Here is a 24,362-nt window from a genome sequence, read left to right as displayed (position 1 = left end):
AATAAACATTCACTATAATGTTTTCGTTTTGTGTGAAAACCATATTTTATTGTTGTTGTTTTTTGTCTTTTAACGCTCTGTTGATGCATAGTTCATTTTTGCACCACTAATTAATATACTGATGTATTAGATGTGTAGTGAGATGTGTGTTGCGGTCGATTCGGCGAATATTTGGGGCTACCGAAGGCCTGTATATTTGCGTAAGTTTTCCGCAGGTTAGTAAAGGTTCAGAACCACTGATTTACTAGGTCAATAAAATAGGGCAACTCTGAACAGCGAACCGTGGAACAGCAGAGCTTGTAATACAAAACGGCGGACCGAGCGGACCAAGACAAATGGATCAAATCTAAACGACGGAGCGAGAGAGAGAGAGAGAGAGAGTCTTTGTTTTTATCCAACCAAAATACATAACAAACAGACAGCAATAATAGTGGTACAGAAAACACGCATACGGTATCAGTTAGGAATGATCGATACGAGCTTGCAGGTCACCTAGTCTGAGCACACCTGCATCAAACAAATGCACTTGTCTCTACGTCAGGAGTCGGGAACCTATGGCTCTATTCGGGACAAAATATGGCTCTTTGAACAAATTCTGATTTGACACTGTATTATCGCAACTTTATGATAAATTTTCATATCGGCCTGAATCAGGATTCTTTCGGTTGCTGAGACAAGCATTTATGAGGTGAAATCAGTGGCGTATCCTGGGGGTTGGGGGTTAGAGGTTCAGAAATCCCTTCTCAAAATCCTAACATTTATGCCAAATATAGGCTGCTGATAATTGCTCGTTATTATCAATCCCATGTAATAGAGTTTTCTATCGGGAAATTAAGGTACCGCAAGTAGTTAATCGTATGACCGGAAAATCGAATCTGTAGAATTCGATATGAAGTTTGCATAATGGTGGAAACAAGGTTGGTGTCAGTATGATATCTAATATCATGATTAGTTGCAGCTAATGCTGTACGCCTCGGAATCTTGCATTGACAATGCGCTGATTTATCAGAGAGAAGAGCCGACATGTATACAATGCAGTCACACCGTCCTCTTTGTCATCAGCGTGAAACTAACTCCCAAGAGATTCCCAATTACAAATTCGAATTGCAAAAATAGCCCCCCTAATTCCGCATTCTAAAGTATCACGCGCTGTCCTGTAATGTAGGCTTGTTGCCCAATCTTCTGTTATCGCCGAAGAGTTGATCATAAGTAGCCTAATGTTGTTGGCTTTGCGTTATAATGAACATCTTAATTGCCTTTCGAAAAATAGCATATTGCTCTCGCGAAAATCACATCAAAATGTGAATCTTACGGAAGGTTCCTGACCCCCGTAGCTAAGTTAAAATGTCGCATGCTCAACTATCGTTTTCCAGTGTCGCATGCTCAAACGTAGCGTAGCGCAACCGGCTTGATTAGTTTGAGCGTTATATTACATCAGCGTATACACATTACACAATAAATAGGGCCAATCCCACATACTGAACACGATTTCGTGCCACCATGACGTCACGGATCTTGAATTGTGACGCCACAGTTAATTGATATCTTTGTGTGGCTCTTCAGAATTACAATTGAAAGGGTAAATATGGCTCTTTTAACGATAACGGTTCCCGACCCCTGCTCTACACTGTCTGGCAGTAACAAATGTTAATTAAAAAGAAATTAAAAGAAGAAAAAATAAAAGATGGTAGCAAATCAATGGAGAGATGTCTGGGCGAGGTAGGGCAACAGTGTTAGTATACCGACAAGAGGTAATTAAGTAGCTCTGTTTTTTTTTAAATCTATCATAATGCAATTCACGATATGTCGTGGTAATGCACGAGATGATATGTCCTGAGTAGTCGATAGATCTCTTAGGGCGGAGATCACAAAGTTAGCTGATCCGGGTGAATGCTAATCATGTGATTAAAATCTGCCAATCGGCACGCATTTTAGGCGGAGATCATAAAGTTAGCTGATCCCGAAGAATGCTACTCGCCTGATTAAAAACTGCTAATCGCGACGCATAAAGCTGGATAAGGTTACGGGCGATCAATACTCGAGCAGTCCCGAGTTTTCAATTAAATGGTGGTATATATTGCATCATAACGCGAAAACGCGCGTTGGCTGTCAGGTCAGTTGTCAACTGGAATAAAACGGCAGGCTGCTGATAAAGATACTATACGACTATAATCTTAGGCAGAATTATCATCATCGCGAAATGAAAGTAGTGTGTAATCAGTAATGCACAGCGAAGAAAGGGATTATAGAATATTAATTTGATGGATATATCGCTGTGCAATGGTGGGTATAATTAGCTCGTTGATTGTCTGACTGTTTAGTGAAGCCATTACGTAGAAGACAATCGTCACGGTCATTATCGGAAAAACTTGCGAGTAGGAATGTCACTCAGTGTACGCAGTTTGTATAGATAACTATTACCTCTAATTTGTTACGGTTTCTTAAATCGTGAGAAAGCGTTATGCGCTGCGATCAACCGGTTTTCTCAAATCCTGGGTTGTTAAATCCTGATGAACGAGATAATCGACTTTATCGATAATCCAGCTTTATGATCTCCGCCCTTAGTGAATTTGCTATTGGGTAGGGTAACCATACGTGCTCTTTTAAAAGGATTTGTCCTTTTTTTTAAAAACTTTTTGGAAAGTGTCCTCGGAGGACGCCCAAATGTCCTCTTTTTTCAGATTTTGTCCTCTTTTTTCCGATTTTTGGTTAAATAATGGGGCCAAATTCGACTGAGATTCAGTACATCAGCACTGAAGTAACGCTCCGGCGGGTATTTCGGGAGCTGAGCCGGAAAGTTGACCTTTTTTTAGTCACCGACCACGAGGGGGGTATAGAATTTACCATTTTCTCAGGATTTTCCTCCGGTTTTGCAAGTCTCAAAATTTTGAAAAAGCGTCCTCTTTTCAGATTTCCAAAAATATGGTAACCCTAGTATTGGGTGGCGGTAAGTAGACATTTCCCTTGACGAGGATCTTTTGTGTTAAGGTTGGATATTTCTAGCAGGTATGAAAAAGTCATCAAACAAGCGAGGCAAGCTATTGGAAAAATGTATGTGTATAACTTTTGATACTTCGAAGCGATATAGATCGTCAACTCGCAAAATTCGATGTTTACGAGTGAGCGGACCGCGAAACAGGCGGAACTCGCGATACTAAACGGCGGACCGGGCGGACTATCACAAATCCACAATCAAATCCGCGGACGACGGAACAGGAGCAACTGTCAATATCCCCACACTCTCCAGTCACTTTGCTCATGCAATTCAACAAATTGTTTCATTTTGTAAAGTAGGCCTAGTCATTTTGTCTTGGTCCGCCCGGTCCGTGGTTCCGCTCGGCCCGCTGTTTGGTGTGATAAGTTCCGCCAGTTCCGCGGTCCGCTCGTTTCGCTCTTTAGAGTTATCCGTGGCAGATAGAATCCTCTTTGCTGACTGTCTCGGTATAGGTGGACCTGCGCGACTGCCGACGCGTCGAGTCCACGGGTTCTTGGTGCTTCCGATGGTGGACGATACTCGTAACGTTGATCTGCCGCTGGGCAGGCGTCGGAAATTGCGCCACTGCTTGCATGCGCGACTCACTTCTGCTCGGACCTCGTTGTTAAGAAAGCAGTACAGGACCGCGATCATTGCTCCCTGCAAAATTCACTTCAACTTAAGCCCACCAAACTGTTAGATCAGGGGTGTCAAACATACGGCCCGCGGGTCGCATCCGGCTGTCAGACGATTTCATCCCGTCCGCGAAGCAATTTTGAGTACATTGAAAAATGTGTGTATTATCCAGCACATTTCTAACAAATGTTGGTCGTTTTAGTAAGAAATACTTCCGTTGAATAATCCCTCAAGACATCAGTTGTAGATGTTCAAATGCCACATTATAACTAACCGACAGCGGTGTTGTGGTTTCACTCTAGTCACCATTGGGAACAAGTAGCTGACATTGCCACCCAATTCCAAGAAGGCAAAAAGTACATACAGATTTCAGTGTTTTATGGAGAAAAAAAATTGACCAAAATGTAGTTATTCACAGAAGTGAAATGGCCAATGCGAAACCGTTATATACAGGTTACATGAAGAATATAATAGTTACACAGAAACATATAATTCAAATATATGTGGTCGTACTGCTACATCACTTCTGACTCAAAGATCCATAGGGTCTCTAGAAAAACCCTTATCGCGATTTAATAATAATAAAGTAAATTTCAAACGTCAGCGTTTACAGTTAAATATGTTATATTCCTCAAACGCATACGCAGGGTTGACGCCAGTATATACGACTAAAACAAATGGAGCATAGAAATATACCAGCTTATATCGTTAAATCCAATGATTTAGCGCCCTATAACTATTACTGGCCAATGATCGTATTTTTGCCGATTCCAGTGTTTGCTAATAGAGATGTTGCAAGAATAAGAACGCCTATTATCCGTTATTAAATGTAATATCCTATTGTGTATGGTGATAATAAGATATTCAAATTAAAAACAAGGCCATGGATTATATATGAGGTGATATTTTGGAATCCCTTGATTGGTGCGGCCCGCGAGTGATCTGAAGGTTTGAATCCGCACCGCGACGCAAGTTGAGTTCGACACGCCTGCGTTAGATAGTTTGCTCGTAATAGTAAGCCTATCATTACGAAAGTAGAACTGCTACGTTTGAGTTTCATGATGTTTTGCATTTTATTCGTGGCTGCAAAGCAAAGCAAAAATTACAGACAGACACAGCAACAAACTTATGAAATATTGCGAGTGATCCTCACACGTAAAATGGTCCAGACGCTACAGAGGGCCACTTGTTGGAAAACCTTTTGACAGCAGCAATTCAGCATGTTCCATGGCGAAGATTATTTTTGGGAATAAATACAACCCCCGCCTAATCGTGCTATTGAGAGTATATGCGGCTAACTCGAAATGCAAAAAAGGAGACATTTGGGCATTTTGAGCGTCTTTGGAGCACCTTTCACTTTTCTTGAGAAAAGAGGACAAATTATCCCAAATGAGGTCATATCATATGTTAAGCCTAGGTGATAGCTGCTTATAGGTTGCCCGCTTTTCGGCAGATATGGTCACTTGGTCAGTGACGCGTACTTAGTAGGTTTTGCCTTATAGTAGAACTACTTACTCATATGGCCATATGTGTAGACTTGTACCGGACATTTCTTATGCAAAACTGTACTGACTTTTTTCCGCTTCTTATTCTATAAATACATCGTCGAAAGCCACACCTGTTTTATTGTCATTAGACATTTTGCATTAGTCGGGAAGATACTCTTTGTAAATGCCAAAGTTACCAGCTCCCATCAACTGCTAAAAAAGTATGTGACCCGGGGTTGCAGCCAAGTCACAAGGTCCCGAGACACAAGTCGACGCATTTTGTACGACTTTCTTCGGTGCTTTTTTTTACCCCCAAGTGGTCAATAGACTCCTGGTTTAGAATCCATGTTCTTAATATGGCATTGTATCTGGAAAGGCGACGCGTCGTAATGAATGTGCATTGTGCATGTAGTCCGCAGATTTTACACTATACAATAACGATGCATGCATCATTTGACATATACACAACGTCACAGTCTCGTCCTTAATCGCCGCGATGACCTATTTCCCCAGATCCGTCATTTGCTGACTTAAACCTAGGAGGAATAAGGTTGATACTTTGATCCGACCGCACTGGTGCAATATGGAAGATCCGCAAGCGAAAAGAGCAATAGTACGCTCTTAGCATCGCATCCTAGTGAATGACCAGTGTCAATGTTTTCTCAAGGCATTCCATCACCGCGATCTTCCGTCCACCTTTTACATTTTCTGATTACGCCATTTAGGATACGGAGGCCCCCCATCGCTATTCACACCTTAATCCTTACTTAGAATTTCTCCCACACAACTTAAGGTTATTACAAATCAATCAGAAATATCATTGATTTTATTGCCCATGCATTATGCACAACCGGTTTACATACAATATTACCCCCTTCCAGCAAGCAATACCTTCTCCGTTGGCAATAAAATGATCCTACCTATATAATTTTATAACTAGATCGGCCCCCAAATTATCACTGTTTTATTATATATACACACATCTCGAACAGGTCTGTCCATGGAAAGGTCTACCAGTGGTTCATGGCAGCGTTCAGCGTACGCCATTCACCCTACAGCATTTTTAAGTCCCGTCGATAATTTTCGACGATTTTTTTCGTGCCGGGCGTGAATTGCCACAATAGTAAATCACATTTTCCCGATATGTGTAGAATGTCATCATACGAGGATTACTTCGAAAAACATTAAATATACCTCTATTATATGCGGCCCGCGGCGTCATCAAAAACTAGGAAATTGGCCCGCGAGCACATTTGAGTTTAAGACCCCTACTTTAGGTGGGCTACTTTTTAACTGCGGATTGCCACTCAGCGAGTAACGCAAAATAATTATTGACACTAAGGCGCAATTTTCGCAAATACATTCAGTGACCGCGGAATAGGTGGTACAATATCACTCGTAAAGGCGATGCAAACATACCCAAAAACTACTTTCTACTCTGCAAAATCCAGCGCGTAGAAAATAAGCAGTTTCGCGTAAAAATGTTAAGTAGAAGTGGCAGCACTCTAAAAAAGGTAGTACTTCTCTGTGGTTTTACTAGGCCTTTCTCCAGGATTCACGGTATGTAGGCTATGTTCCGATGACATTTCAGCGGAAAATATCGAAATATTCACGGTCTAATCAGATTGTGCGATTGACACGCATCGTTCCGTCTTAGTAGTGGGGATAAATTTGCTCACGGCATGTATGTATAATGGTTGGCCTATATGGTAATCGAGGCTCATCTAATGAAGGCTTACTGCTAAGAACTTTGTTGAACAGTTCCACCATCAATCGATAGAAACATTGCAATCATCGTTTTGGGTACTAACCTGAATTGAATTGAAAAACATCTCGAAGGCCAGCTTCAGACGCAAGCCGGGGTCGGAACCGGTCGTCACATCGTCCAGCAAGAACATGAAAATGATGTAGTGTGTTCCGAGAAGAGGTATTAGAGTGAGGGTGGACTTAGCAAGTTGTAATTTCCTGTCTGTCCTCGCCATGTTGTTGGCTCTGAGTTTGGAGGCGATCCTTCTGACAATGTCGATGTATATGCAGACATTCACCTGAATTTAAGATATCGAGTCCTTGCATCCAGCCGCAATAATTTTATAGATATACTAACAAGTATCGAAATCATGATCGGAGCTCGTATCGTCCACCAAATATTCATATCCATATTGGTGTCCCAGCATCCCTTATTCTGTAAATTCATTCGCAGCACGACCCACACCAGAACAGATATCCACGGCGCTCCTACATAAGATCATAAAAGGTCTTTCGGAAGCTGCTAACGCAGTGGTCACCAACACGCGGACCGCGATCTGATTTGAGATTTTGGAGTAACTCTGGGTGAGCATTTTGAAACGATGAAATCGATTTCAGTTTCAATTGTTGAGTTCTTTCAAAATAAGCCATATACGCCTGAGCCCAACATCGGTATTCCTCACTATAGCTGAAACCGCTTCAGTGATGGCAACATTGGCAACGACATTCCATTGGAGGAGAATCAGATGATGCGAATGGGCATATTACCTGACGTATACAATGGCTCAGACACTGCCACCAAGACCGAGACGCTTGGAAAACGAGTTAGGGCTTTCCCGCAAGATGAAACTTTACGAGGAGATTGTCTTTCAGCTGGTAGCGTATCTCGCTAGCACCAGCATCGTTTCCTCAGTCAATGAAAAGCATTGTCAGTAATCGTGTGCAGCGCATAGGTCAAAGTAAAATGAAGTTGATAATCATTATAGTTCTTGTTGCATTTGTATTTGTTTAATAAAATATTACTTCTTTTGTGGTAATTTTGCCCTTCGCCGATGTTAGAGAGCCCAGCGTCGTACTGACGTAAAGTTTAAAACGTGGTTGCTTAACCGTGTGGCTAATTTTATCTCGATATTGAATTCTTGCGGCCCTCGGCCTCTATGAAATTTGAAAAGTGGCCCACAGCCTAGATCAGTGGTTCCCAACCTTTTTCGACTCATCGCCCTCTTTTAAAGCTCAACGCCGATCATCGCCCCCACGATTTTGCGAACCGAAAAACTGTATACAATCTGCAATCATCGGCGGGTTGACTAAAAAAAAAGGTCAACTTTTCGGCTCGTTGTCGAATTTTACACTTTTTCAACTAAATTTCCGTGGATTGACTAAAAAATAAAAAAAGGTCATTCCGACGCCTTGACTCCAATATAGCCGTTTTAACGCGTCATCGCCCCCCTTCGCTATTTTCACCCCCTGTCGCCCCCTTTGTCCATTTTCGCCCCCCTATCGCCCCTTCGTCATTTTCGCCCCCTAGGCCGCCAAATCGCCCCCTGGGGGGCGATAACGCCCACGTTGGGAACCACTGGCCTAGATCTAGTTGGCGAGCCCTGTCCTAACATATGGCTATAAGTGAAGAACTCACCCCATCCGAAAACCATGAAGCCTGCGAGGTACTTTTTCCCGGACATAACGAACACCAGCAACATTTCCAAATATAATCCCTCGGCTAACAACCAGAAATAATTGGCTGTGACAGCATAATGCATCACGGTGATGACAAGTCTGCATCTCGTCTGCGGAATAATTACGATACGCGTGTTGAATGAAAAATTGCTTTGCCATGCTTACAAAGAACCGCGATGTTGCCCGTTCACAATACTTTACAATGACCATTTGTACAAACCACCAATTTTTAGTATAGTTCTATAGTTGAGGATTGTGATAAGTGCATATTGCGCATTTCGAAAATATTTTCATTTCCCGCCTGTTGCCGTTTGGCGCGCATCGTGATGCCGCTGTTGTGTGATTTCTTGCATCCATTGCCAACTAAAATTCGTCACCATATATACTAACACTATAGCGTAGTCAGGGGTGGGTTTGGGGGTTTAGAGGTTTGGGAACCTCTCCCATTTAAAGCCGATCCGATTCCGATAAAATAAGCTTCAATGAGTTGTTTCGGAATTGAATAGTCGCAGTTGTGTCGTAATTAGTTAATTTCGGGTTTTTAAAGTTTGTTAGTTCAATTTCTGGTCCCAGTTGTGCATTGTGAAAATCCAGCATGCTATAGTCTGTAGGCGGCACATGAGCAATAAGCAGTAAAAGCGACTTCTATGCCCGTCGCACGTCCTAACTTAGAATTCAATAAGCAGTTTTCTTCTCACCAGGACCCAGCCTGTGGCATCGCCGTCATCACAATACTGACGTAGAGTAACCATATCCAAGTCCGGAACTAAGACTTCCTCAATATTGTAGTGCGAGTCTATCACACTATCCTTCATCAGAATGACGGTGTAGCGCAGTATGAACGAAACCATCAAGTTCATATGAATGTAGTTTCGTGTGCAATGTAGCTTCCTAGACAGAAAACCATTAAATTGCATAGTTTTTATGTTATCACAACACCAAACTCCGTTACAATGCAAAATTCGAGGCTGATTTTTGGGGTTCCAGAACGACGAGCAGAATGAAATTTATATATTTTCGCAATTATTACAGCGGTAGCTTTCGATTTATGCTAATATCAAATTACGCGCTCGGCAAGCCAGTCTAAATAGTTCCGTAAATTGCCTTTGGTCAAATGGAAAGGATGACATGACCCAATCGCAATTGGCCGTGAGATTTGCTTGTCTCCGTCTATAGGGCATTATATGCTAGCATTTCTGTAAAGCTATCTTGGGTGTCAGCCTTGGCTATGCTGTTTATGCGAACATATCTTCGACTGAAATATACCCGCTAATAAACATACCCGCATTTTGTCGTTTTCTAAGCGGACTCTCGGTTACTGCTTAAGATTACAGTCAAAACGGGCAAAAACATGTTCAGACACCCATTAGGGTGCAAATGACCATACAATTTTGATTGCACTTATGGAATAGAATTTGGAATGACACATTCAAAACTAATCATTTTTTGGGGGGAAAACAGCGTTTTAGAAACAGGGGTTTCGTAAATCAATGAACTTTTTCTTTTTCTGCAAAACGATCGCTTGATTAATGGCTTCCAAATTAACTAACCGCCTATATTTGTATACAGCAAATCCAGAGAATTATTGTTGCTAGTATAAGTCGAAACAATGTGTTCAGGATTTGCGCACGATATCTTGTTTATGAGTTGATTTGCAACGAATCGAAGAATTTCTTCGAGACATAGTACATCACAATGACGACGTGTGGATTAAGCTACCCTACTCCTCGGCATATGCCATGATTTGGTTCCAGAGAATACAAATTGAGGAATGGAAATTTTATCCGCGTCCCCTATTATAGTTATATAACTAAAAAAAATCATATTCTATCGATCGAGATGTTGCACTCAAATTACATTTAAGTGTGTTTTACTTGAAAAATGATAGCAACATCAGACCAAGAACGAGACAGATCAACGACACCGTGTAGCCGACCTTGTACATTACTCGTAAATTATGCAGAAGATCCTGAAATGAAAAGATCAGTGACCAGACGTATATGGGGTTGTTGCCATTACTAACAACAAGCGTCTGGTCCGATTCACTGATGTTCCCACTTTGGATGCAGTCTTCTATTGTCGCCCACTCCATCAAATCACCTGATACTGGATCAGGGCGCGAAAACCAAGTCCCGTCCCACGTGCAGAGTTTGAGGCCGGAAAGGGTATCTGTTAAAATGGTTTGTTAAAAGCACGAAGCACTTGGATTCCTGTTGGTATAGGCATGATGGCGTGGCGGCAAGAGCGCATAATTTGAACGACTATGGTTGTAGGCTAGGGCTCTTCAAAAATGACTTTTTTTCTCAAATCGTACTGGCTACTTGATAAAATTGTTAGGTTACCTAATTTAAGCCTACACACAAAATTTTGTTCAATTCCAGCCAGTAACCGCTTTGCTACAGGAGAAGTAAGTTTCTATTTATTATATAAAAATAAATATTAAAAAATTTGAAAATTTTCTGTTCACCCCATGAAAGTGTTATGCTGTCTATAGAAACGATGCTCATTTTTTTTTCTCTTTCGGCCTTCCGCCATAATTTATTGCTTTAAAATTTCAATACAAATAAATTCAATATATATATAGTATTGCGAAAATCGAATTTTTTCATCTTTCAGGATTCGTCATCTCTGCACGTCGTCGTCCGGTCCGGGCACGCGCTCGCTTCGTCATCCGTTGTCGAATCGGGATCACTTGTTACGAGCAAGGGCTCTTCACGCGGCTCGTCGTCGTTTGCAATTTCGTCGTGTTTCGAGCTCGGGCTCGGTTCGTCATTTTCCCTTCTTTCGACAGGTTCGTCTGTTTCGATCGGCTTCAGGTGATCATCTGGTCGGTCGCTCGTCAGTGGTGGTAAGAGGTGCATTTTGATGAATTCCATTCTTTTTCATCATAAATTTTGCGATGTTCTCTTTCCATTTCTTGATGATTATTCCTTCTTTTGGATTTTGGTGCACGTTTTCCAGTCTTTTATACGTTTTTGTTAGTATTTTTGCTACTGTACTTTCCTTCCAAATCTTCTCCTGTTTTAGCATCGAGTTTTCAATGTCGAAGCTTCTTTTAGTTTTTAATATCCTCTTTTTGTAAACTGCTGTTAGCGTCGTCACCATGTCGACCGAGCGAGATAGTGTAATGGTTATGCGTCCGGCTTCTCGAGCGGTAGGTCGTGGGTTCGATCCCCGGTCGGGTCATACCAAAGACTAGAAAAATGGTATCCGCAGCTATCCTGCTAGGCGCTCAGCAATCACGGATAGCATGGAGGAGAAAAAAAACGGGGGCGCAGACTAGATGACCTCATGGGGCCGTATCGCAACTCCGTCGCCAAAGGATCTCGATGGTGCAGGCGAAAAAGAATATCATATCTCTCTCTCTCGCTCTCTCGACTCGATCGCCCTCATTGTATAGAATTGTTTCATTCCCAATCTTATCTATACCTATCACCTTTTCGGCCTTCGATAGCACTTCTCTTGTCGTTGAGCAATATAGGAAGACATGTTCGATGGTGTCAGTCTTACCACAGAATTTACAGCGGCGATGCTCACCAAATTTAGTTCAATTCCAACCAGTGGAAGCGGAGTTATTGCCGTCGAAAAATTTGGATTTGAATAAAATAGTATTTACGGTGTGCACATCTATAAAAATAAACAAAGAATCGGTCACCGTAAATACTATTTTATTCAAACTCAAATTTGGTTGTATTAAGGTATGTATCGGCCAGGGAGGCGCTGATCGGTGCGAAACCCTCGTGGTACAACCGATACTTCCAATCACTTGCACACCCAGGAGAAGTATGGCCGTCAGGCCTTCATGCTCCGACCCCCGGGATCTCGTCAGCTTGACTGGCCAGTATCCCAGTCACAAGCATGGTGGCGGCGGGACAAGCCTCCGCAGACGCCCCCAGCCAAAGCCTGCTTGTGACAGCTGCTAGTACCAGAAAAGTGAGAGAAACACAGAAGGGAAAGCAACCAGAAGTAACCTGAAGATGGGAGCTCTTGGGTACGTTTGGACCCAGGAGTGACCTATTAAAGGCGCTTGTGGATAGTTCATGGTGTGATGCCATGAGACTGCCACAAGCGTAACGGGGTGGAGGTTTTACTGCGGTTCCTCCAGGTTACCCCTAAAAAAAAAAAAAAAAAAAATGAGCATCGTTTCTATAGACAGCCTGACACTGTCATGGGTTGAACAGACAATTTTCAATTTTTTTATTATTTATTTTTATATAATAAATAGAAACTTTCTTCTCCTGTAGCAAAGCGGTTACTGGCTGGAATTGAACCAAACTTTGTGTGTAGGCTTAAATTAGGTAACCTAACAATTTTATCAAGTAGCCAGTACGATTTGAGAAAAAAAGTCATTTTTGAAGAGCCCTATTGTAGGCATGTATGCAGATTGCCGTTTTAAATGAGCAGATAATCGCAGTCTCGGATTCTTTACGTGGGCTGGACTGGACTTGGAAACTCCTGTATATCTTAGTCATCACACACATGGTGAAAAAGACGTCATCGGTCACTAGCGCCAGACTTATGTGACCTGAGTTACTCCTGCCAGTTGAGTCTTCGTGAATTCTCGTTGCGGTACTAGTTTGTTTGTATATTAGTAACACAATTCGCGCTTATCAACACCTGGGTCATTTGCACCCGCACGGTAATTTCATAAGTACGTGTCTTGTTGAGGTATTCTTCTGGTCTCTGCTGCCATCTTTCTTGAGTTCGACTCTCTCTCTTCCTCTGGGCTTTTGAAGGCGCTGTATTTACAGCGGGATCGACGACGAGGAGCCGAGATAAACCTCCGACACATAGAAACTTGGAAGAGCCGGGACTCGGCAGTGGTAATTAACGGAATACCTTTCTAATTTTGGAGAATAGGTTTCTTCAACTTTCACTATTTGTGTTGCTCGTGTTGATTATGTTCGTATGGCGATTACACCGCGAAACATTTTCAAATCAAAATTTGGGGTCGCGACAATAAACATTTTGGAACCGCTGTTTAGACAGACTAAATAAGAGTGGTTTAGCGGTTTCTGAAGAGCATTGATTCCGAATATGACCTTTTTTTCTTTTTTAAATTGGCCCTGGATTTGAAGATAACCATTGGGGCTGTTTTGACTAAAATCTTCTCATATTTTCGTTGCATATGAGCTGGATAAAAATAGCTCAGGCGTATGATAAAGTTCAGAAACTAAATCAACTTGTTAGTTTTACACACCGGAGACTGTTATAAATCAAAACACAACATCATTATATTTAGAGGTATTTGATTTATTCTAGTTGGAGACTTTCATTTATATCATGTACAGTGGTGGCTTCTGGGGTGGGCGAGGTGGGCGGGCCCCCCTCCTTAGTCAATCATCAAATCTCTACATTTTTTAAGATAGTCCCAAATCCCGATTATCATCAAGTATATGCATGCGGTAGAGGCACTTAGTTTCGATGTAGTCTGTTCTTGCAACCATGCAATAATAGATATGACCTAATCCAGCGCCTCGCTCAAACCCTGATGTGGTGTGCTGGCTCATTACTAATGTCAACCGATAGCTTTCCAGATCAGTGTGGGTCTCTTAATCCTGCAGCAGTTGTAACGCTATTCTATTATTTCACGCTACATGGCATGCATCTTCAACATGGAGGCATGAGCTATAGTTAACTGGTGCCACAATGTGTTCAATGCCGTTCATCTCATATGTCGTGATATCAAGATGATCAGGAAATATAGTAAGATGACTGAACACTGAACAGGAAGTGAACTTTAATGCTCATGTTAGCTCCAAGTTTTCCATATGCAGATACAATTAAATAGTATATTCGTATTGAAATGAACCGGAATATTTTCGGCTGACACTCGTCTGCAGTAATCGTCGGCAACTATAGTAGAGAATTGGAGGGAACATTGTACGTCAACAATCGTATCACAAAATATGACGTCACCACCATGAAATGAGATCTCAAATAAGAGAGCGTTCAATGTAGTATTTTAAGATGGTACACGAACTCCTTTTGTAGACAAAGCTTGGGCAGTGGTATTTTGATAAAGGTCGACACCAAGGCGCACAGATGAATGTGTGAGCGGCCCCTTCCGACGACGCGAAATATGTCATCTCGATAATTTTTCGCACAAGCGGGATTATCCAACAGATGTTTGATAATGGCAGAATTAATGGCTTTTGAAAGCTCAGCCTCAAGTTTGAGCGGATGAGTCAAGGGGGAGCTTTTCACCGAGCGTGATACACGTGTTCTGATAAATCTAGGGAAATGCTGGTTTATGCGTTCCTGCAAACGCTTCGACGTTCTTCCTACGTAACCACAATCACAGTGGCAGTAGCTACGAAGTGAAATATTTAGGGGGTAAATATAGTAACTTGGACTTTTTTCGCGTATACGCATCTTCTAAACTAGAGTCAATTTGGCAAAACGAATGTGATATTCGTAATCAGCAGCCTTGAAAACTACAGAAATGACTCCTGGATGTACTGCCCATTTTTTTCATTTTTTTCACCAGTGTTAGATGTGTTTCAGGCTTCCTTTGTCTTGACTGGGAAATAACTACTTTCAATTGCAGTTGAATAGAAAATTATGGCTCTGCTACCTTTCAGTAGCCGAAATAAGTACTTCGCCTTATACCAACGACCATCTCCGAAATCAAATCATCTTTCCCTTAATCTGTTCTAACCTTACATGTCTGAATTGCACGGTGTTCCATTCGATTAACTCATGCTGTTTAGTGTGTGTGTTTTTATTGATTTATATTTTATAAGAGGTGGAGCATGTAAAGGGTGCCTAAATGGAATATGGTGCTCTTACGAGGTAAAAATTCTAAACAACGCAGATTCGATAAGAATGTGTCTTATAAAATATATCGGTGGCGTCATGTTTATTACACACGAATATATATTAATAAGGCATACTTTCCATCCCAATTTGCGTGCTCCAGGCTTATGATGCACTGTTTCACTCACCGTTCGTTCCCCCCAAAAAGTCTGGACACGGGACTTCAACAACGCTTCCTGCCGGAGTATGAGGCCAACATATATTATGTGTGAACGAGCCGAGGCAATGAGACCCTGAAAAGAGTAGCAGGGGAGTAGCGATTTTCCCAATCCCGGTTAGATACTGTAACTCTTTGGGTAGACCTAGGTGTTGCAGCGAATATGCTATCATTTTAAATCAATCGATGGCTGCTACTTCTGCAGACACCGATTGCGATTAGTCGCGATCATAATTATGTCCATTTCTTCTAATTGAAACATCCGCGAATGTCAATTATACGATCATCACTGAGGCTGTTTAAATATGACTGAATTCCGCCTAAGGGCATGCGTCAAACTCATTGGTTACAAACACGTGTCAAACTGAGCAATGAGCATACGTACACAAAAAACCAATGTGTTTTGTAATATTTCATGATATCGCGTTGACATTGACAAACCGAAAAATCTTTTACGAGGCAAAGATGCCCAGAAAAGTGTTGTGCGTAAACGCAAGGCTTTTCGGCTTTGATACCCATTCTACTATTTGAATCAGGTAGTAGTACCAAATAAATGCGAGCACGGGACATATGACGTGTCTCACAATCAGAGGCGGCCAAAGTATTATCATTAGACTCAAGTAGAAGTAGAAGTAGAGTCGTGAATTTATACTCAAGTGCAATTAGAAGTATAGTGATTTCCGAGTAAGTATTCAAGGTCTAGTTTTGCATATAAAATACACTGTCAAGTAGAAGTATAGTATCAATCTTATCCAGTAGATGACTAGAGTAATCAGTTGGCAAGTACGAAAAACCTACTTGAGTACTTCAAAAATTTGAAGTACTTCGTTCCTGAACAATAAACATGCTCACAATCTCATTATAGATTTGGAGGAGTCTTGCTATGCTCCGAGGATGAAATTCATATTTGATTAATGGCGGCGCTCCGGACCTTATAAATGCGAAATGCGCCGCCCGCCATACCTTCAGTGATGTTTGTTTTGTTGAGGGACTCCCTCAAATCGTTTTCACAACGGTCTTTGTAATGAATGTACTGGCAAATTTTCTTTGACAATTCGGACGGGTGAATCTGCAAAGGAATATAAAGAATAAATAATGGAGTGTGTGCAACATTCCCGACTATATAGTCCAGCTCCAGCCTATGACTCCGAACCATCGCTTGTAGGCTATCTTTCGGGACATATAGTTAACCCGACCGAAAGGAAACTAATGCCTCTCTCGAATTCGAAATGGGAATATTGTTATCACTTCGCCGTCACAATAAAATGACATTATGTAATTATTCTATTGTTCTGCTCTGCCTTTCTGCCTATAATGATCAATATTAACGTGGTGACAATTTTTTGGTTTCTGAATGACCAAATTCACTATGCGTGACTTCTTATTCCGCTTTTGCCAACTGATCATTATAGCTTTCAGCATCTCTTGCACCTAAGTCCAGCCGCAACATCCAAATACGACCTCGAACAATGTGAATGGGATGATGAAATCCGACTCAATGTTGCAGTCAATCAGGCTGGACACCAGTTACGTTCTGACAGGAAAGAAGGACATCTTCAAATGTGAGTACCATTCAGCTAATCGGGTATTTGACCGCCCGGAAAAATTGCGGTACTTATACATACATTTCATTTTAATGCAACACAAAAGAGAGAGTCGGTATCTAAGTAGCCTACTCGATCGCCTGCGATTGTGATTACATGGATTATCCGGCGTGTTTATTGCAACGCGTCAAGAAATTCGGAATCGCTGCAGCATGCAGGTTCGTGCAATTGTAGTCTACGTAAAATAGAGAACTTCGGCGGATCGTGCGACGACAGTGCACGGTAATTCGCAAAGTGAATCGATGCGAGCTTTTGTATACCTGACCATGTAAATAGAATGTGATCGTCTGTTCATGACAGGAATTATCGTATTGGTATTTCGCATATTCGAATACCCGATTGATTTCATGCTGAATTGGATATCAGGCATCGAGTCGAGTCGAATATTCGAGTATCATTCATAATGACGTCACAATATTATGAATGAAGGATGAAGTTGAAAGATGTACCTTTTCTGCGATCACAAATAATATAGCGCCAGTTCCACATCTACACAGTTCTACATCATTATTTTGTGTTTTCTGAACATACTTATTTTTTTGAACTTTGTGAGAATCATGTGATAGTTGCTCACGACTCACGACCTCGCAGATGTGTCATTTACACGCGCGTAGCTCTGTACTAAATGTTTCGTATGCAGCGTTATAATCGAATTTTTCAACCTTCCACAATGAAAATAGTATCAGAACGTGGCCTACTACATGGCCAATTGGTCATGTATCGAAACTAAAGTTCTCGTTGGTATATCAACTCTTAGTGACAAGGAGCGTATTGCTTCACTACTCCAAAATATCACTTCTCCCAACTCGACTCGAATCATTATATGAACACTCGATACTGAGAGCCTGTGTATGCTTACATCCGCGATAAGCAGGGCGATTTTTGACCTAAAAAATCAAAATTATGACATTTTTTACCTTAAAGAACTTTATTTTGACCAAATGTTGACCTCACGTATGCAAATTAGGTGCTTTCGCACATAATGTTAAAATTATACTATTAATCTTCATTAATGGCTGGAACTGTCTGTCCTTACGAAGCAGTTTGGACTGAAAAACGTTTTTGACTTGAAAACTGACAAATTTTTGCACAAAAAAACTTTACTTTAACGAAATCCATCCCTATGAAGAATCCAAGCAGTTGCATCACGTATTATGGTAGAAATAATTATAATTTGTTGTAGTACAACGAAAGATAGGTTCCTACATTCTCAGTTAGAAAGTGTATGTCCTAACCAAGTAGCTTGCCAGTAATGGAGAAATAACGTTCAGTCGCAGCAGTTGTTGGCTGGCAACACTGAAGTTATGCGTACACTGCTGGTGACACACCGTGTCGCTTCATTCTGACAATGGTGTCTACATCACAATTTTCCATAATGCGCTTCCTGATATAAGAACCATGAAATGCCCATGCAGGCTTGCTTCGGTTAGGATATTGCGGTACGTTGAGCATAACACCATGTCAACCTCTTTTTTTCATTTGAATGTTTTTGATTCACAATGAGCAGACAACGGGCCGTCTACAACGGTAGGCCTATAAAGTAGGCAGAAGCTGTAAACGTCAAATGATAAGTTCACCGACAGTGCCAAATCTACGATAGGCTACTAACGAAATGTAGTTTGCAAATAAATTTTGACTATGTTAATAATTTTGACATTTTTTTACCCAACGCTACAATTTTGACAAAATTTTGACTTTTTTGACATGTCAAAAAAATCGCCCTAGTGATAAGTGACGCGTGAAATTAGATTTTTATCTTTACCGGGACGGTGACTGAGTACTGAGTATATCGAGACAAATGTCGACTGACGAAAGCCATTAACCAAGATTAGGAGCACACTGAAAACAACAGTCGTGAATCTGTTACGTTGTACAATGCGAAATTGAAATCAGACCCCAACGATTCGATATGGATTACGATACGTGGGCTACAGACATTACTATATCACATTTGTGTTATTGGTATATCGCGACCCAAGCCTTGTACATTGAAATGAAAATATTTCTAATGTTAGTACGCTACGTTTTCACGGGCTTTGTAGGAAATAGAGAAGGAGCAGATAACCAATTGTATGCAACGCAATTCTTGGAGACATGGTTCATTACAAAAAGTCATTGATTCAGCGAGGTTGGTGGCACATGACATTTATACTTAATTCTATTATTTATGAAAGACTCTATTGTATTGGATTCAATGTGCATGTGTAGGCTATGTGTTTCCGATCTTTTGTATTCACGGACTCCTTGCAGGGAAATATATTCTGAAGCTCAGTGACCCCTGCATCATTGAAATGTGCGATCAATTTTACAATATGAAGCACATCTCTACATATCATTCACAAGAAAACGCACACATACATGCTCTTTCCGTAGCGAACCGAATATCACGCGATTCAGGAATGAGGTATAGGCCGAACTGCGAACATAAGACATCTCTATATCTTTCTATTGGCTTATTACAAAGCACCAAAATCGGAAATTTTACTGGTAATAAATATATAGAAATCGATAGCTCATGAATGAATTTTGGCAACAGTGCATGTTCTTCCTTAAATTACTATCATTTTTAGCGCTCTATCAGCCCACATGATCGGGTGTACCGGTCGAGTGTGTGTAGGTATCTTCGAAAATTTAGAGCACGTAATTAGAGATCCTCATGGAGTCATGTTCATGCCTAACCACTTTTCTACGCGTGTTGCTTATTGGCTGTGGATCCAGCAAAGTGCACTTTGACAATCACAAACTATCCACACGAGATAGCGCTAAGTGCGAAGAAATTCGTCGTTGCAAGAAATTCAGCAAATATCACATAATCAAACGATTACGGCAAACGTTCGCCCTGGTGTGAAGATCCTTCGCGACCCATTCTTTAAGAACCCCTGCTATATGAGATGCTTTGGTAACAATCTCTTTAATTCATCTTCTTAACATACCATCCATCCACGTATAATCAGGGTTGCATTTAAAACAAACGGTGTTTTAAAATACTTTGATTAAAACATGTTTTAAACAGTGTTTTAAGCAGATATACCTTCAAAAAAATACGTCCTAAAAACCTTGTAGTATGAGCCTATGGACGTTTTGCACCCACAATAGTCGATGTATACGATGTGGGATGACTGGAGCCCTCGGAATCGCCGTCGGTACAACAGTTTTAGCAAGTAGATACAGATCATTGGTACAGAATGGGTGTCCTGATGATGACGGCTGACCGTAAAAATGCTGCATAACGATGTAGTCCTGGTTAGAGATATTTTTGGTCTGTTTATGACAGTGGTCGGAAGCCTTTTCGTCGAAGGAACCATATTTACCCTATATTTTCAATTGTTAATTCCAATCCACTCTGACGTCACAATTAAAAAAGGAATAAAAACATGTTTTAAACAGGGGCCTTGTTTTAAACATGGTTGATGTAAATTGATTCTTGTTTCAAATGCAACCCTACGTATAACCAACTTTTTCAGATCTGTAATTCTGGCATCACCCTTCTCGACTCTCCCCGCCGTGCTTGACTTGGGAAGGTGATGTGGGGAGTGTCATTGTAAGAAGGCTGGGAAGCCAGTTTTACCATATATATTGGCTTTTTTTATTTCTCTCCGTATAATCGCCGAACACTCAAAGCAGCAAAAGAGACAGAATTGCAAAAAATGAGGACATTTGAGCGTCCTCGTAGGACATTTAACTATTCTTGAAAAAATAGGACATATATGTTATCCCCAAATTTTGATAACAATGATGGGGAATAGTCAATATAGGCCGACGTTGTGTTCAATGTCTGGTGCGTGCAGCGAGCATTACTTTCGCGTTCCTGCGATATGCTGAATACGAAGTACCAGTTGTGAAGAGAAACGTAATTCGGGTCGCGCTTCAGCCTCAAATTTGAAATTAATTTGTTGCTCAGTCACACTATTTCACGAGCATCGAGAGATGAAATATACGACGGGGCCTACGACCAATAGTTAAACGATGGACACTGAATATAGTTGAACAAATCGGTCACGATTTTTCGCGTTATTTTCCCCGCAACGTGATATGGTCGATTTTTATTAAATATAAGCTCATGGCGCTACAAATTGTGTTAAGTATCAATTACATTTATTCCTATCCGATTACTGTATTCACTAGGGATGGTGTGGACGCGAGGTTCACGTTCGCGTTCTGTGTGTGAACCTCGGAAATTTAGATATTCACGTTCACAAACGAAGCTTTGTAGGTTCTGCAAGGTGAACTTTAATCATATATTACAATTTTCAGTTCATTATAACATCTTTGGTTGAAATTTATTGCATTTCGACTGCGGGTCACTCTATGCATGGCACTGACAGCATGAAAAAATCGACACCTAACAAGCATGCAATGACACCACATCTAGAGCGAAATACACTACATGTAGTCAGCGAATGACGCTAATTCAACCAATCAATGGAATTGATATCGTTGTCTGATGTAAAAAATCTAGCAGGTGACTTCATATGTTTATCGTATCATAAAAACAAAATTCGTGCGATTTGGGTGTTGGCTACTGCTGTTTACAGTTTGCTCAATATGAACGTCCCAATACTCAGACGCCGAGTACATTGTCCGGTCTGGCCTAGACCGTTAAGGCGTAAGCTTGTATTTCCTTGCAAGTCCTCGTCAAAATTGTTGGCAAAGAGACGGGAGATATTGATGTTATGGGATTATTACGTCACTGGGTTGTTCCAGTTGATATATTTCGCGACGTTTAAAACGTCGATATGTACTTTAGCATTGTGGCATTACGTGGTCCGAGTCGTCGCTAGGTATCGTGTACATTAATATAGGCTATCACTTCACTGAAATGTAGAGTTTGACTTAGCAAGATGACGTCACGTGACATCATGAGGTTCACGTTGGCGTTCACACAGAACCTTTCAAAAAGGTTCGCGTTCACAAGAATATCCTGAGCCTTTCAAAGGTTCACACCATCTCTAGTATTCACGATATACGCTCGGAAAAAATCCAACCAAAGCCTGATATATGATGCTAGTCGATATCCTTTTCTGAAAAGACTTATGCTCCCAATAGTGCAGGGGTCGGATGCAGGGTTTTTTCGACCCCCGTGCAGATTTACGTGTAACAGCATGCGATTGCACTGTACAGTAGGGCTCTTCAAAAATCACTTTTTTTCTCAAATCGTACTGGCTACTTGATAAAATTGTTAGGCTACTTAATTTAAGCCCACACACCAAATTTGGCTCAATTCTAGCCAGTAGCCGCATTGCTACAGGAGAAGAAAGTTTCTATTTATTATATAAAAATATATTTTAAAAAATTTGAAAATTTTCTGTTCACACCATGAAAGTGTTAGGTTGTCTATAGAAACGATGTTCACCAAATTTGGTTCAATTCCAACCAATGGAAGCGTATAGTTATCGCCGTCAAAAAATTTGGATTATGAATAAAATAGTATTTACGGTGACCAATTCTTTAATTATTTATTATAGCGGTGCCCACCGTAAATACTATTTTATTCGAATCCAAATTTTTCGAAGACGATAACTCCGCTTGTACTGGTTGAAATTCAACCAAATTTGGTGAACATCGTTTCTATAGACAACCTAACACTTTCATGGGGTGAACAGAAAATTTTCAAATTTTTTGTTGTTTATTTTTATATAATAAATAGAAACTTTCTTCTCCTGTAGCAATGCGGCTACTGGTTGGAATTGAACCAAATTTGGTGTGTAGGCTTAAATTAGGTAACCTAACAATTTTATCAAGTAGCCAGTACGATTTGTGAAAAAAAGTCATTTTTGAAGAGCCCTACTGTACAGTATAATGGTCGCGTTATATCTCGTATTATACAACATTTGCCATAGTACGACGAGTTTCTACAGACATTTAGTATATTGTATATCGTACAAGAACAATGAACGGGAATCGAGAAAAGCTCGTATTTGACATGTGTGAACCATGACTTACCCCAGGCAATGATCCCATGATTATAATTCCGATAAAAAGTCTTGTAACCGAATGGCTTCTCGATTGCTTGTAACGCTTTGGTACCGAACGTCTTAATATATTCCCAGTTCCATCTTGTTGAGGTCTCTGTTCGTCGTCACTGCAGAGTCGTTTCTTCGGAATTGAAGAGCATAATTTTCGTTCAAAGTCGTGCATGCGGGCGAATTCCCAATATAATTTTCGGCGCCTTTTTACCAGAACGTCATCGAAATAAGACCTATTCTCCGCGTAATACAGCTCATTGTGCGCGTGCGTTCCCCTGTCGCGAGACACTGCATTGTCAGGATCGAAGGTCATCTCGTCGGAGATTATATTTGTGTCCATATTGTAATATACTAACGATAAAAATATTTCTACGGCACGCAGGCCTTTTACATGTACAAAAACATACTGAATCGATTACTGGGTGCGAATTTGTAATCTTAATTGTGTCAGTTATGAATTAATACAACGATAAAATGCATGCTGGTTAGTCAATGTTGGTTCCTCCTAAAGAGTTTATTCATAATATGATATAGTCATTACGAAGTGGCATGCTATTCTACTGTTACCCATACGACTATTTTGAGTGATATAAGATGATCACAACTGTTTCGTTAGTGAACGAACACTATACTTGTAGTTGAAGCTCATATATTTTAAATTAAAGACGCATCGCGTTGACACTGCCTACACAAATAACTTGCGGAGTCTTGTTCTTAACACAACTACACAGCATATGTCGGCGTTAGTTCTGTTATATAATCGACAAAAATTATTCATTTTGAGAGGCATTTTTTCTGGTCAACAGCGATTGAAAAGTCACTAAATAGCAATCGCGTAAGCGTCTCCTCACTGGACGAGGCAGTCATGTCCTTTTTCGAATGCGAACGCCTTCTTAGTGGACCGCAGCGCGCAGTTGAACGACCTTGTAAATACGATACCTTTTAAGTGTGGATTATCATGATCGTGGTCACAGTCAGTGAAGTGACGTACGCATTAACATCCATCTTATGAATACTTCAGAATATAATTTTTATGAGACCTGAATCATAATAAGAAATATTGGCCTTGTGTAAATGCCCACATAGTAGTCGAAACACCATGATTACTAGGGCAAGTTTTTGCAACTTTTGCAACTTTTTTTTACAGCTTCCGGCAGCTTCCTAAATACTCTTAAGATATGCAGAATGCTGTTTTAAGCTGTTTAAAGGAATCTTATTGTGCAACTTTTTGCAACTTTTGTCCATTTTTTTCATGCAAATTTTTGCAACTTTTTCGCTTTTTCATGAAAGAATTTT

The 24,362-nt window shown here is 40.8% G+C and overlaps 2 protein-coding genes across 5 annotated transcripts in view; one reads left to right on the top strand and one right to left on the bottom strand.

The window, feature by feature from the left end:
- Positions 1–359: 359 nt before the first annotated feature.
- On the bottom strand, positions 360–23,953 carry LOC145440514 (glucagon-like peptide 1 receptor). Its single transcript, XM_080318140.1, has 9 exons — positions 23,044–23,953; positions 16,460–16,565; positions 15,468–15,572; positions 10,395–10,689; positions 9,219–9,411; positions 8,480–8,630; positions 7,202–7,332; positions 6,909–7,142; positions 360–3,634 (listed from the first exon to the last, which is right to left on the bottom strand). The coding sequence occupies exons 1-9, from the start codon at positions 23,404–23,406 to the stop codon at positions 3,266–3,268; spliced, it is 1,947 nt and encodes a 648-aa protein (XP_080174266.1). The 5' UTR covers positions 23,407–23,953; the 3' UTR covers positions 360–3,265.
- LOC145440511 (isoleucine--tRNA ligase, mitochondrial-like) overlaps positions 12,209–24,362 on the top strand; it is a 227,074-nt gene continuing 214,920 nt past the window's right edge. For all 4 annotated transcript variants that reach the window (XM_080318133.1, XM_080318135.1, XM_080318134.1 and 1 more), the window contains exon 1: positions 12,209–12,218. The gene's annotated coding sequence lies outside the window, so the exon portion shown is untranslated. The remainder of the gene's footprint in view (positions 12,219–24,362) is intronic.

Source organism: Botryllus schlosseri, chromosome 6 (genome assembly GCF_051294905.1).
Source record: "Botryllus schlosseri isolate E-star chromosome 6, Bs_hap1, whole genome shotgun sequence".
In the NCBI taxonomy this organism is placed as follows: domain Eukaryota; kingdom Metazoa; phylum Chordata; class Ascidiacea; order Stolidobranchia; family Styelidae; genus Botryllus; species Botryllus schlosseri.
The sequence above is the reverse complement of the archived record's forward strand: the minus strand, read 5'-3'. Positions and strand labels throughout refer to the sequence as shown.